Source organism: Pogona vitticeps, chromosome 2, assembly GCF_051106095.1.
Source record: "Pogona vitticeps strain Pit_001003342236 chromosome 2, PviZW2.1, whole genome shotgun sequence".
Classification (NCBI taxonomy): Eukaryota; Metazoa; Chordata; class Lepidosauria; order Squamata; family Agamidae; genus Pogona; species Pogona vitticeps.
The window spans coordinates 172,589,681-172,602,068 of record NC_135784.1 but is presented as its reverse complement, the minus strand read 5'-3'; the positions used below and the strand labels follow the sequence as shown (position 1 = coordinate 172,602,068).

Here is a 12,388-nt window from a genome sequence, read left to right as displayed (position 1 = left end):
TTTCCCCATTTATGTCAGTGGTGTAAATAAAATGTCTATTAATTTCAAAAACAAAAGACATAACATTGAAAACAATCTTTGTGAAGTATTCGGTGGGTAAAACTCCCCGCAGGCCGTAACCTTTATGGAAAGAGGAACAGGAATGCAGGTAAAACAGAAAGAAAGAGAGGAAGGGAGGAAAGAGAGGGGTGACAAGAGCCATGTTGTTGGATCATTGTTGCCAATTGTTTAGAACATGATTATACAGTGGTGCCTCGCATAGCGACGTTAATCCGTGCAGCAAAAATCGCTGCTAAGCGATTTCGTCGCTATGCGATTTTAAAAAGCCCATAGAAACGCATTAAAACCTGTTTAATGCGTTCGTATGGGCAAAAAAAAACTCACCTTAAAGCGAAGATCCTCCATGTGGCGGCCATTTTCGCTGCCTCTTAAGCGAGGAATTGGCGCGAAAACACAACGGGCGGCCTTTTTTTTTTTTTAACCTGCCGGCCATTTTGGAACCGCCGATCAGCTGTTAAAAAATCATCGTTTTGCAATGATCGGTAAGCGAAACAGCGAACCGATCACCGCAAAGCATTAAAAACTCATAGGAAACATCGCAATACGATCGCTTTTGCAATTGCAAAAAGTTAATCGCTATGTGGTTTCGTCGCTAAACGGAGCGCCTGTTAAGCGAGGCACCACTGTATTTCAATTGTGTTTTTGTTACCCTTGGAATATTTGGATTTTCTTACTCAGACACACAGTTGGGCTAGTACTGGCACCACTAGCCCTGCATTTTCCCCTACCCAGCATGGGGAGAGTGGAGGCACATTACTCAGCAGCAGGATAGAAGGTCCAAAGGTCATTCCCTGACATCTCCAGGTAGAGCTGGGAAGGACGCCTGCCTGAAAATCCTAAAGAGCTGCTGCCAATCAGAATTCGCAGAACTGAGGAAGACAGGGCAACTTCTAGTATGGTCTCACCAGAGGCACTTCCTGGCCAAAATGTCTAGGGCCAGCTCTGGGCCTCAAATGTCACCTGAACCAATAATGGAGACAACTTTGCTGTGCTCTGACCCAGATGACCGTTTCTCTCATCCTTCTCTGCTTTGGTTTCAGCATCTGAGCCGAATCTGAAGTTACGCTATAAGGCCAAGAAGTCTGGTGAACGGCGCAAAAACCCACTGACCCGTAAGGAGAGCGCACCCCCTTCCTTGAAGAGGCGACCGGCAGAAGCCATTGGTGAGCAGAACACTCTTTAAGGGTCTATTCAGAAGGCTCTTATATGCCCAGGAGCAGCTGCCGCCAATCCAGAGGCCTCTAGAGCAGGCACACACCCCACCCACACACACGGCCCACTACCTACACACGCACGTGCCCCTTCGCTGTGCACAAGCGCACCCCTCCCCATGCACAGAGACCCCAACCACCCCAACCGGTCTGTGATTCAGAAAAAGTTGGGGGCCACTGCTCTAGAGGCTTTGGACAGCAGCTTCCATAATCCCCACTCCACTCCACTTCCACAGTGCTGACTGGGGATGACGACAGCTGTCATCTGAGACGTGTAGAGGATGCTAGAATGGAGAAGACCAATCTGGAGCAGCCATAGCTGCTAGGATCCTCTATCTGCTATCCTTGGGAATGTTTCAGGACTTTAGCTTAGACTGGCACTGAGAGCTTAAGTCTATTTGAAATCAAGCTCACACTCACTTTTTTGTTTTGTTTTGTTTGTTTGTTTGTTTGTTTGTTTGTTTGTTTTTTGGTCCCTTGCAGATTCTTCTCCCAGCAGCAGCAGCACCCCAGTGTCAGGTTGCAGCTCACCGAATGACAGCCTGGTGACAGAGCATGGAGTCCTTCCACCGGCGTCAGGGCTCACACAAGAGGTATGGATCCTATGGTATTGTAGATGAGGAAAAATCACATGATGTCTTTGACTGAGTATATGGGACCGGTAAGCAGAGCATGTAAAGGCATTTTCTCTGGGACTTATGACTCCCAGAATCCACTGTAAGATTTTGGGAGTTGTACTCCAACCATCTAACTCTTCCAAGCTCTTCAAATAAGCTCTTCCCCTAATTCTCCAATGCTGCTCAAGACCACTGTTCAAAGAATGCCACTGTCCTGCTCTGAACGAGAGATCGGCATGAACCGCTGGTTTGGCCTGGCTTCCCTGCCCCTGCCTCTGAGTGGACGCCCACCAGAGGAGGTGGGACTTTGAAGTGCTGAACATCTCTTAGGCCTAAAAATTGACCCAGGGCACAAACCGCTGGGCTGGCAGTTTGGGCCCATCTCTGTTCTGAACCCACCTGATTTCAGAGCCAAGCAGGGTCAGGCCTAGTTCATATCAAGGTGGATTAAAAAATTAAAAAAAAAAACACCTAATTGATTTACTTATGATTTAAATGTTAAAAATCAATATTTATTTAAATTGCCAAAGAAAATCAATTTTTTATTTAAATCATGATTTCAGTCAAATCCACCCTGACTTTTTCCCTGTGTGGATGATCACTGAGGGGATTTTCAGGCAGGATGAGAGAAGCCTCCTCCTGCCTGAAGCCTTGGAGAGCCATTGGAATCAGTCATAGAGTTGACAATACAGGTCTCCACAGACCAATAGCGCTGACTTGATAGAAGGCAGCTTCCTACCTTTCTAAGGCAGGGCTGGGAAACATTCAGCCTTCCAAATATTGTTGGATTTCAACTCCCACAATCCCTCACCGTTGACTGTCATGGCCAGGACGAGTGAGAGTTGTGCACCAAGAGCATCGGGAGTTCTGTACTTTCTCCATTCCTGCAGCAAAATAACTGGACCTCCAAGTAAACTTCAGCGGCAGGTTTGCCAGCGGTCTGACTCAGTGGAAAGCACCTTCCCATGGGAGACACTTTCGCTGTGGGGAGTTTGATTTGTTCATGCCTTGTCTATTTTTTTTTTAGCTAAGAGGCAGGATGAAGTTCCTGAGGAGAAAAATATGGCAGCTTCTCTTGCTTCAGGAAAATGAAACGGGTGGAAAGTCAGAGCAGTAGTGTGAAAATTGGTTCATTGCAACTGCCAGTTCTCTTCTGCAGCTCTTGGCAGGGTCGATCTGTATCAAAGCATGGAATGGGGGCCTGAGGGTTTTAATACAGACCATTTATGCTACACGGCCACATTTCAAGGAGTTGCTTTGACATCCCCATCTGCCAAGGAACCTCCTGCCCGCAGAACATTCTGGGAAGTGTTTCTCAATCGGGCCCCCTATCGTCCAGACCATGATCAGAATTCTAGGTGGTGAAGTGGGGCAAGTCTCACGGTGGGTTTGATCTGTTTCCCGCACTCTCTATCACACACCCAGTCTTCCTGGACAACCTGGGACATAGAAGAATACTACCCTTGCGAGCACAGAAAAATGGCATCAGGTTTTGGCCCATGAGGCTAAAGCATTAGGTCCACAGGTCTTTGTGAGCCAAATGGATGCTATGGAAGACTTCTGGAGTTCTTCCATGGGCCAGTGGTCCTGCAACCACAGGTACAGGGAGGAGTTCCATGGCAGACAAGCTAGTGTGAAATGAGTTGACCTCCAGTTCAAAAAGTTTGCGAACTGGTTCTTAGATGTCTGGGGGGGTTTTGCTTCCCCCCCCCCTCCTTTCTTCTTGGCTGCAGGCACCACTAGCTCAGCGCCTGAGAATGCAGGAGAGCTCATTGGCCCAGTTTGCTCTTCAGACCACGGGTTCTCTCCCAGCCCTCACCCTTGGACTTCCAGCCACTTCAGCAGCATCTGCCAGGGTATGTATCTGAAGGGGGGCAGGGCAGGGCAGGGCAGGAGGAAGAGAGGCCTCAACCCTCTCCCCCATCTTGGAGATGGAATTGCACACTTTGTGCTGAAGATTATTGAGAAAATGCTTGGGACATATATTTTTTTTAAATGAGAATTTTTTTTCTTGGCACCAGATGACACATTTAACATGTCATTACAAGCGAAGTTCCCTTAAAAAGACAAGACTTTCTGTTTATTCTAACATGCACTCAACTCAATCTGCACTGGACAGATCAACCTGTTTCTGTTATGTGAGAGATATAATAGCTTTGTTTGCAAGTTCAGTGTCTCAGGCCTGTGGCACTAAAAGGTCTGCACGCCAGGAGGGATAACATTGTATACAAGTTGCAGATGAAGCAGGCCCAGTGGAATCAACGGAAGTTACAGAGGTGTTGACCCACTAAATCCACTGCTGATTCAATGAGCCTATTCTGAGTACATCTTACTTCTGGATTTTGGCCAGTGTAACCAGAAACTAGAAATGTTGGGGGCATTTTGTCCCCTCCTACCTCCCCTGCCATTCACATCTCTTTGTTTCTCCCTGCTGCTACTCCTGTGTTTGCTTGGCAGCTGTTGTTCTCAAGTAGGCTTGATCTGAGTCAAACCGTTCTCACGACTCTGAGATATGCCTTCCTGGATTGGACTCAATAGCAGTTGTCTTTTCAAGAAGCCCACCAACAGCTGGTCCTGAGAAGTCGTCCAGAAATTGCCCAGGGTTTCTGCAATGGGTCTTTTTTTTTCTCCCTTCTTCTCAAAACCAGTGTCCAACTCTGCCCAGCTCCTCTCTTTTGGGACTGCCAGGAGCACAGATAGTTTGGGGTTCAAGAGGCACTCTTTCTCCCTTCTCTCTTCATAGGGTGAAGGAGACCCCAGGGCGCTCCCAGGACTCGCGCACAAATTGCCCGTCCTCGCCAGCACGCATGCGCCCGTATTCCTGCCGGCCGGCTTGGAGCAGCATGAGCCCAGCAGCCCCCTGTCCCCTCGGCTCCAGCCAGTGATCATCCTGGAGCCTTCCTTGGCTCACTCTCCCCTGGTGACAGGTGGGTACTGGGGGGGTGCTGTGTTGCGGTACAACGAGGGCAAAGAAGGAGTTTGCTTAACAAAGCACAAAGGCTATATTTATGGGTGGTGTAAAGGAGATTTGTATTTGGCTCCCCCAAAAGAAGGACCATTGAGGAGGTGTGAGTGGTGGCACAGGCAGTCCCCATCACACACATTTTACAATGTTTGCCATGCCATTCTTCCCAAACAGTTCTCTGTTTCCTCACCACAGTCCTGTGAGGTGAGTTGATCTGTAACAGAATGGCCAGTCAAAGGCGATCAAGTGAGTTTCGTACCTTAAAAGCGGCTGCTCTTCTCTTTCTTTCCTCAATTCACAGCATTTACAAGTGACACGTGCCCGGTAAAAACCCTTAACCTTCCCGGATGTGAGCGCACCCTGGATTTTCTTTTGAATTTTCCATCCCTCCTTCATCCTCTTGTCTTCTCTCCTTGAAGTTCCAGGTCTGGGAACAGTCCCCTTTCACTTCGGCCCTTCAGTGCTTCCCCCAGAGCGGCTCCCGATGCCCACCCTCCACAAACCCTTGGGACGAACTCGCTCGGAGCCCCTACCGTCCAGAGCTGTGCAGCAACAGCTGGCCTACCAAGAGTACCACACCCTCTTCCTTGAGCGGCTGAAACACCAGACCCAGTTGGGCAAGGTGGGCTCCATTTCTGGTCTCCTCCAGATGATGTATTGCATGTGTGTACATGAGGAATGAAGTAGGACCCCCGTATCTGCGGGATCAGTATCCACAGTTTCACTTGTCCACAGTTCTAAAAATATTGAAAGAAAAAGATCCAGAAAAAACTGTTTTCACAGGTATTACTATAACAGGCCACCAGGTGTAACCAGAGACCATGCTATGAATACTTGTTAGTGAACAATACATAGCATGCTCTGTGGTGCCCACTAGTGGCCAGTTCTGGTGATGCATGTAAAATACATTTTTTCCTGCTTTTCCCCCCTTTTATCATGCTATATACTGTATAGTGTTCATTATTCTCCGTCGTTTTCAGTATCTGCAGGCCATGGACCCAATCCCAAGCAGATATAGGATCCAACTATATAAATCCTCACTTGTTTAGCTTTGTGAATGAGAACAGGAAGGACACTGCAACATTTTTTCTTCCCTCAGAAAAGTGGAGTTTTTGTATTTGTGGGAACGTTGCTCCCTCTCCCCCCCCCCCCACAAAATAACACAAGTTCCACTTTGTTGCATGGATTAAAAAATATGAGAAGCAGTAGATACATTTTTGTGTCGTTTTGAGCAAACCTTTTGGGCTTGCTGCATGTATGTTTGTCTTTTGCTTTTCAGGAAAAAAGGACATGAGTTTTGCATAAAAGCATGACCCCAAATTGACAAGATTCATCCTTCTCCACACCCCATTTCTCTCCCTAGCGCATGTCCAAGTCCAGTGAGAAGCCTCGGTTGCAGCAGATCCCCTCTTCTGAAGACATGGAGGCTGAAGCAGGAGGAGATCCCAGTGACCTGCCCTCAAATCAGGGGGAGCCTTTGCCAACAGGGACCGCCTGTAAAGAGACAGAAAGAAGCTCCCGGCTGGGTCAGCCTCAGGAGGACCACGTCCTTCATCAGGTATCTGGAAGAACATAGCTAGGGGTCCACACATAGGAAAACCCAGGGCACAAAGACAAGTTTTTTAGACCACTAGTCCCAGGTTGCCAGAGGCAACATGAGAACATGCAGGTTTGGGTTCCAGACAAAGAACTTTTTTTTCCAAACTCTATGCACTGATCCAATTGCCCATCCCAACGGGAATCTGCTATGTGCCATCAAGTTGTGTCCAGCTTATGGCCACCCGAAAAGGTCTTTCAAGGCATGTGTGCTATTTAAGGTGTAGTTTTACCACTTGCACCCACCTCCGTGATGTTCCATGGCCAAGTGGGGATTAGGTCTCCCAGGTCTTATCCATCCCTCTGTCCACTACACACCACACGGGGGTCCCAACGAGAATAGACCCACTTGATCTGTTCTGCACGGTGAGTCAAAATTTTGGCAAATCCCTTTCATTTCATGGATCTACTCTGCTTGGCCACAGTTTTCTCTATTTTTAAGATGCTGTAAAAATGAGTATGATGCTAAAAAAAAAATAATTCTCAGCACCCTATAGTTGTTTTCTGCCCAGCTCTACCTGGCTTTAAAAGCTACCTTTTGCGGATCAGTCTCTATAATTCTGTTTTAAGAATATCCCGTTTCTTTGCACACACAACCCAAGGCAAGAGGGTGTCAGTGAAATGTTTGGCTGCTCTTTAAACTAGCCTAATTGCTGGGAGAGGGTTGTTACATTTTCTTCTCCAAGAGAAGGAATCACCTTTTTCTTTCTGTTAATGTTTTGGAATGCCTTTAGGTGTGATTGTGAAGGTGGGATGCGGTGAGGAATTAATAGGAAGACCAACTACCTCCTTTTTTTAAAGCTGCAGAGCCTTTGATCTGTCTAAAATGTAACTCTTCAAATCATAGGCTGGAATTCTAAGCACAGTGTTCAATGAAATCCACTGAACACATGCCAACTATATCCCCGTCTTTCTTCTGTTCTGCACACACTGCACACCAAGCAATGAACAGGCTCCCATATGAGGACAGCTTAGAGGTCTCCCTGGAACAAACAGAGAAGACCATCTGTGAGAATGATGATTAGAACTCCTGCCTTTGGGAATCCTCTTGCCAGAGAGCATTTCCAACTTTGTGCCCCTAAAGTTTTGGGACTACAGTTTTCATCCCAGTCAAGATTGCCAGTGGTCAAGGATGATAGGAGTTGTAGTTCAGCAACATATGGGGACCTCAGAGTTGGGAAAGGCTGCTTTATTGCTTTACAATCCAGGAGAAACAGCTCTCTATTTCTTTCCGGTCTGCAGTGTGAATGGATTTCCTTTCTTTCTTTCTTCCTCCCTCCCTCCCTCTTTCTGTCTGTCTGTCCCATCTCTCTGTCTCTTTTCCCCTCCCTCCCTGTCTGTCCATGTGTCTCTTTTTCCCTTTCTTTAGCCAAATTTAGGCTCCTGGGAAGCCACAGATGCTCCTCTGCCATGTGAATGCACTAGAGGGCAGCAGCTGCTCCTGAGATGCACCCTTAATTCAGTTGGCTTGCAGGAGCAGCAGTGGGATGGGAGCAACCCTTGGTTTGTGTTTAGGGGACACAGTTCCCTGTGTGATGTGGTGTCCTTTTAACTCCTCCAGCAGGCCCAGTACGCCTGGGAGCAGCAGCAACAGCAGCGTCTCCAGCAGCACCAGCTCCTGCGCAGACAACCTCCAGTGGACCCTCTGCTGATCCCAGCTGCTCGCGGAGGCCACCGGCCCCTGTCCAGAGCTCATTCCTCTCCTGCCCCAGCCACAGCGTCCCTACCTAGCCAGGACACATCTTCCAAGGCCATCCCGCTCCCAGTGCAGGAGCAGTCTCCCAAAGCACACTTCACCACAGGTAATGCAAGTCTTTCTCTCACACATAGACTCAAACTCCAGAGATATGGTGTTTGGGCTATAATTCCCATAACCCCTGATCATTGGCCATGGTGGCTGGGACTTCTGGGAGTTGCAGTCCAAAACTGGAGGACCATTAAAAAAAAATACAGTGAGGCAGAACTGAGCATTCTAGTGATGATGACGATGTAGATGTAGAGGATGATGGCACTGCAGTTGTGGCCAGAAATGCCACTGCCCCATCAGTTTCTCTTTCTCCTTTTTCCATATAATGTGAGATTTAACATATTATATATACTAGAGTCCATCTAATAAAACTCTGCCTCTCCATGCTTTCTGCTTGTTTCCCCATCCATGGCACAGCCTAAGAGCAAAAAAAATGCACCATGGAATGGCATAGCGCATGCCGATGGCCATTGTACAAAATTATAGCTCATGAAGCAGGGGAACCAAATGTAGGCAGCCGTGTGCCTCCCATCACGGGTTGTTTTCATTTCTGCAGGCCTTTGGTGCCACAATTGCACAATGTCAAATAGAGGCTTGGCATCGAGAGAATTCTTTCTACCCTAAGTTTCTACCCTCAGTCTGTTTGGCTTCTGGTAGATGGCAGGAATCCCTATCGGCTACATCTTACAGGGAGGGAGGGGGAAGGGGGAGTAAAAGGGAGGAGATGCCGTGAGCTGCTCCATACAGCTCTGTGGCTGGAGACCTCTTCCGTATGTTTCGATATCATGGGTGTACTTTAAACACTTGCTACTGTTTCCTGACTCCAGGTTGAGCACATGCAACGACTGCAAACGGAAAAAAGTAACAATAAACAAAACACAAACACAATAGAAAACTGTGTTTAAACCAAACAATCAAAATATACATGTTGTAGCAATTCCAGCAGCCCCCAAAATAACAAAGTCAGGGACTCAGGGAGCCTTCAAAACAAACAAACCCTGAAGGAATGCCATTAGCAGCTTGCAATTAAAAAAATCTATTGTAAAGAGGTGAAAAGAGAAGCTTAAAAACCCGAATTGCAATATCATCATTCAGTGTTTAGCAGTGACCTGGTCAGACAAAATCTACTCCTCTGGTCTGTGGTTCCTAATTAAAAATATGGTTAAGAAGAATTGGAGTGAACCAAGAACCAGATCTGGCTGTGCACTAATAAGGGTGCAAAGAGATCTGTGCCAATCCAGGACAGGGCATGGTGGTCTTTCACTTTATATTGAGCTTCTAGCCTCCTTCAAATCTACCTCTTAGGCCAGTCTCATTCTGAGCCAGTACAGAAGTGAAGAAATAGTGGGTGGCCCAGCCCACTGTCATTACTAGTGAGTAGACCCTTGTGCTGTGAATACTTGCCCGTGTTGTTACAACCTGAAGGAAACTAATTGTCCGTTGTAGGGAAAAAAACTGAATTGGGAGAAGGCTAGACCAAAATGACTTTTCTTAACCTGATAGATTTGCAAGTTTTTATTAGTTTTTTATTGTTTTTGTTGTTGTGAGGATGATGGTGGTGTGGTGGTTAGCTGGATTATTAGTTTCATTGTCATTTGTTTGATTGTGAAATTCACTCCCTGCAACCATCAATACAAAGACTTTCAGGACAGCTGGCAAGAAAATAAAGCAATCTCTTAATAATGTTAGTCTGCAAAATTGCTGGGGTGAGCAGGCTTGCAAGTGCACGATTGCTCCTCTGCAGTCTGTGCCACGTCCTGATGGGGCTGTGCTGCGTGCGGATGGTGCATTGTTAAGCCAGATCTCAGAGCTCACCAAGCCCAGGGAAAGTTAGAACTGCGTGGATGACTTGGCTCTTCCTTGTCATATCATTGTAGGAATCGTCTATGACTCTGTCATGCTGAAACACCAGTGCTCATGTGGGGACAACAGCAACCATCCTGAGCATGCAGGACGCATCCAGAGCATCTGGTCCCGTTTGCAAGAGCGTGGTCTGCGCAGCCAGTGTGAGGTAGGGTGCAGTGCAGATCAAAAGCAATGATGGGAGGCCTTTTCCTCACTGGTTGTTCCACTGGAGCTTCTAATAAGGAATCCAGGCATCTGTTGGCTTCATAATTTGTTTGTACTCTCTTAATTTGGCCTTCAGCTAACAAGTATTCTCTATTGCCAGTCCTAGTTCATAAAGATGACCAGTCTGCTCGAGAATAAACTCACTCGTTATAACTTGGACATTTTCATCATTCCACCGAGCCCAATTTATCTAGCTCATTGCTGTGAATTTCATACAGCTTTGCTAGATTATGATCTCAGCAGGCAAGTGCAGTGGAAGTCAGGAGTACGAAATACTCATTTTCAATTAATACTAATCAAATATTTTCAGGGGAAATACTTTTCTTTGTGAGGAAAGAGGTGGCAGACAGAGTGGGAAATTTCTGCAGCCATGAGTGCTAGGAACTTGAGCGGTTTGAAGTTTGCAACATATAAATCAAAACTCAATTGTTTCTTTATACCAACACTTCTGTCCAGTTTGGGGTCAGTCAAGGAGACGGACACCACTGGTTACTTAATGCATTTACAGGTGATCACGGAAAACCACCTTGAAAACATTGGGGGTGGGTGGGAGGGAACAATGAAGCCGTTTCCCTTATGATGGAAAAGCAAGCTGCTTTTATGTATGCTAACTTGACTCTTAAATGCTGCATGCAGTTGCAGGACAGCTTCAAAATAGTGCTGACTGCATGCAAAGCTCTTTGCTGTGAATTCCATACAAATTTATTGGATTATGGTCTCAGCAGACAAATAAAATGGAAGACACAAATACAAAGTATTAATAATTAATATTAATAAAATAGGAATGTCTGATTAATGTGAAACTTAATCACTCTTTCATATAATAGCATCAAGTACTGAAATACCTTATGTAATGTAATACATTAAGGCTTCTGAAGAACCCTAGAAATTGTAGTTTCTAGACATCTCCAGCACCCTTTTGTTGTAAGTACAGATTCCAAGACTTTCAAAGGAAAGGAGATGGCTATTCAGCGTGCTTTTCTGTAGTATAAATACTTGTCAATTTACAAAAAGAAACCAAGAGCTTGTATTTATTTGTTTTTGATTGATTCCAATCTTTTTTACAATAGGCAAACAATGAATAAATCCAAGTTGCATATCATTTTTTCATTCTGTCCTGTCAGCCTCTAGCCCCATAATAACAAACTAAACAAGGAGGAAGGGAGATTGATGTTGTGCCTATATTGCACCAACACAGCTCTTTGGTGCCCGTCAGTGCCCATATCTCTGTCCTAAGGAATCTTGGGTGTTGTAGATTGCCACGGTCCATAGAATTATATGCTCCAGTTTAGGGAACAACACAAGTGGCAGGAGGTTGTTCCAGTAGAGGACTGCCTTCTTAAATTATATGTCACAGGATTTTATAGAATGAAGGCAATTAAAGAAGCATATACTTATAACTATATAGGGTAGATGTACTCTTAATCCGCTTCCAGACATGGCTTTCACTGTGTAATCACTCTGCCCCATTCACAGAATTTTGTAGGAAGTCTAGAGAACACCCATTTCCATTTAGCCATTCAGGATTCTGGGATTGGTAGTCCCAACAGTAACTTTGCCAGGTGCTACGCTCAAAGTGCCATCTGTCTGAGAACATCCCCAAGTTGCTGTAGAAGGAGGAAGGAAAGACGCAACAGAGGTGGAAGGAACAAGTCATTTAAGCCCTCAAATTAAGAACATGGACTTGGAGTAACCCAAGTCAAGAGTAAAGTCTGAAAGTTTAGTCTCTGTGCAGAAGTTTTTAATGATTCATCATGTCCTCCCTGCTCCTTATTAGGGCTCCCATTTCACTGCACATTCACACCCTTTCTTGGGCTTCTCTTCCTGATCACATGAATTCCAGCAAATAACAAAGGATGCACTTTAACAGTCTTGCATATTTCCCCAGTTGAGATGTTTGCTCCCCAAGGAACATATAAAGCAATTACAAGTTCGCAGAATGGCCTTGTTAATTCAAAGGCTGTTGACTCAGAGAGCAACAAGCATTTCTCATGCCCTGTAAATCCTGGCCTGTAAATCAGTGCTGCATTATATTTTTTTGAAGACACCCATTTCACAGATGCTTGACAGATGTGTCTCACCACAAAGCATCTGCACATCTCAAGAAATTTATGTATGGCTA

The 12,388-nt window shown here is 45.9% G+C and overlaps 1 protein-coding gene across 12 annotated transcripts in view; it reads left to right on the top strand.

The window, feature by feature from the left end:
* Positions 1–12,388, top strand: part of HDAC7 (histone deacetylase 7) — a 225,291-nt gene that overhangs the window by 183,180 nt on the left and 29,723 nt on the right. For all 12 annotated transcript variants that reach the window (XM_072991255.2, XM_072991254.2, XM_072991257.2 and 9 more), the window contains 8 exons: positions 1,101–1,223; positions 1,755–1,864; positions 3,622–3,744; positions 4,632–4,815; positions 5,273–5,475; positions 6,217–6,411; positions 8,011–8,251; positions 10,074–10,207. In XM_072991255.2, coding sequence (XP_072847356.2) covers positions 1,101–1,223; positions 1,755–1,864; positions 3,622–3,744; positions 4,632–4,815; positions 5,273–5,475; positions 6,217–6,411; positions 8,011–8,251; positions 10,074–10,207 — 1,313 coding nt within the window. The remainder of the gene's footprint in view (positions 1–1,100; positions 1,224–1,754; positions 1,865–3,621; positions 3,745–4,631; positions 4,816–5,272; positions 5,476–6,216; positions 6,412–8,010; positions 8,252–10,073; positions 10,208–12,388) is intronic.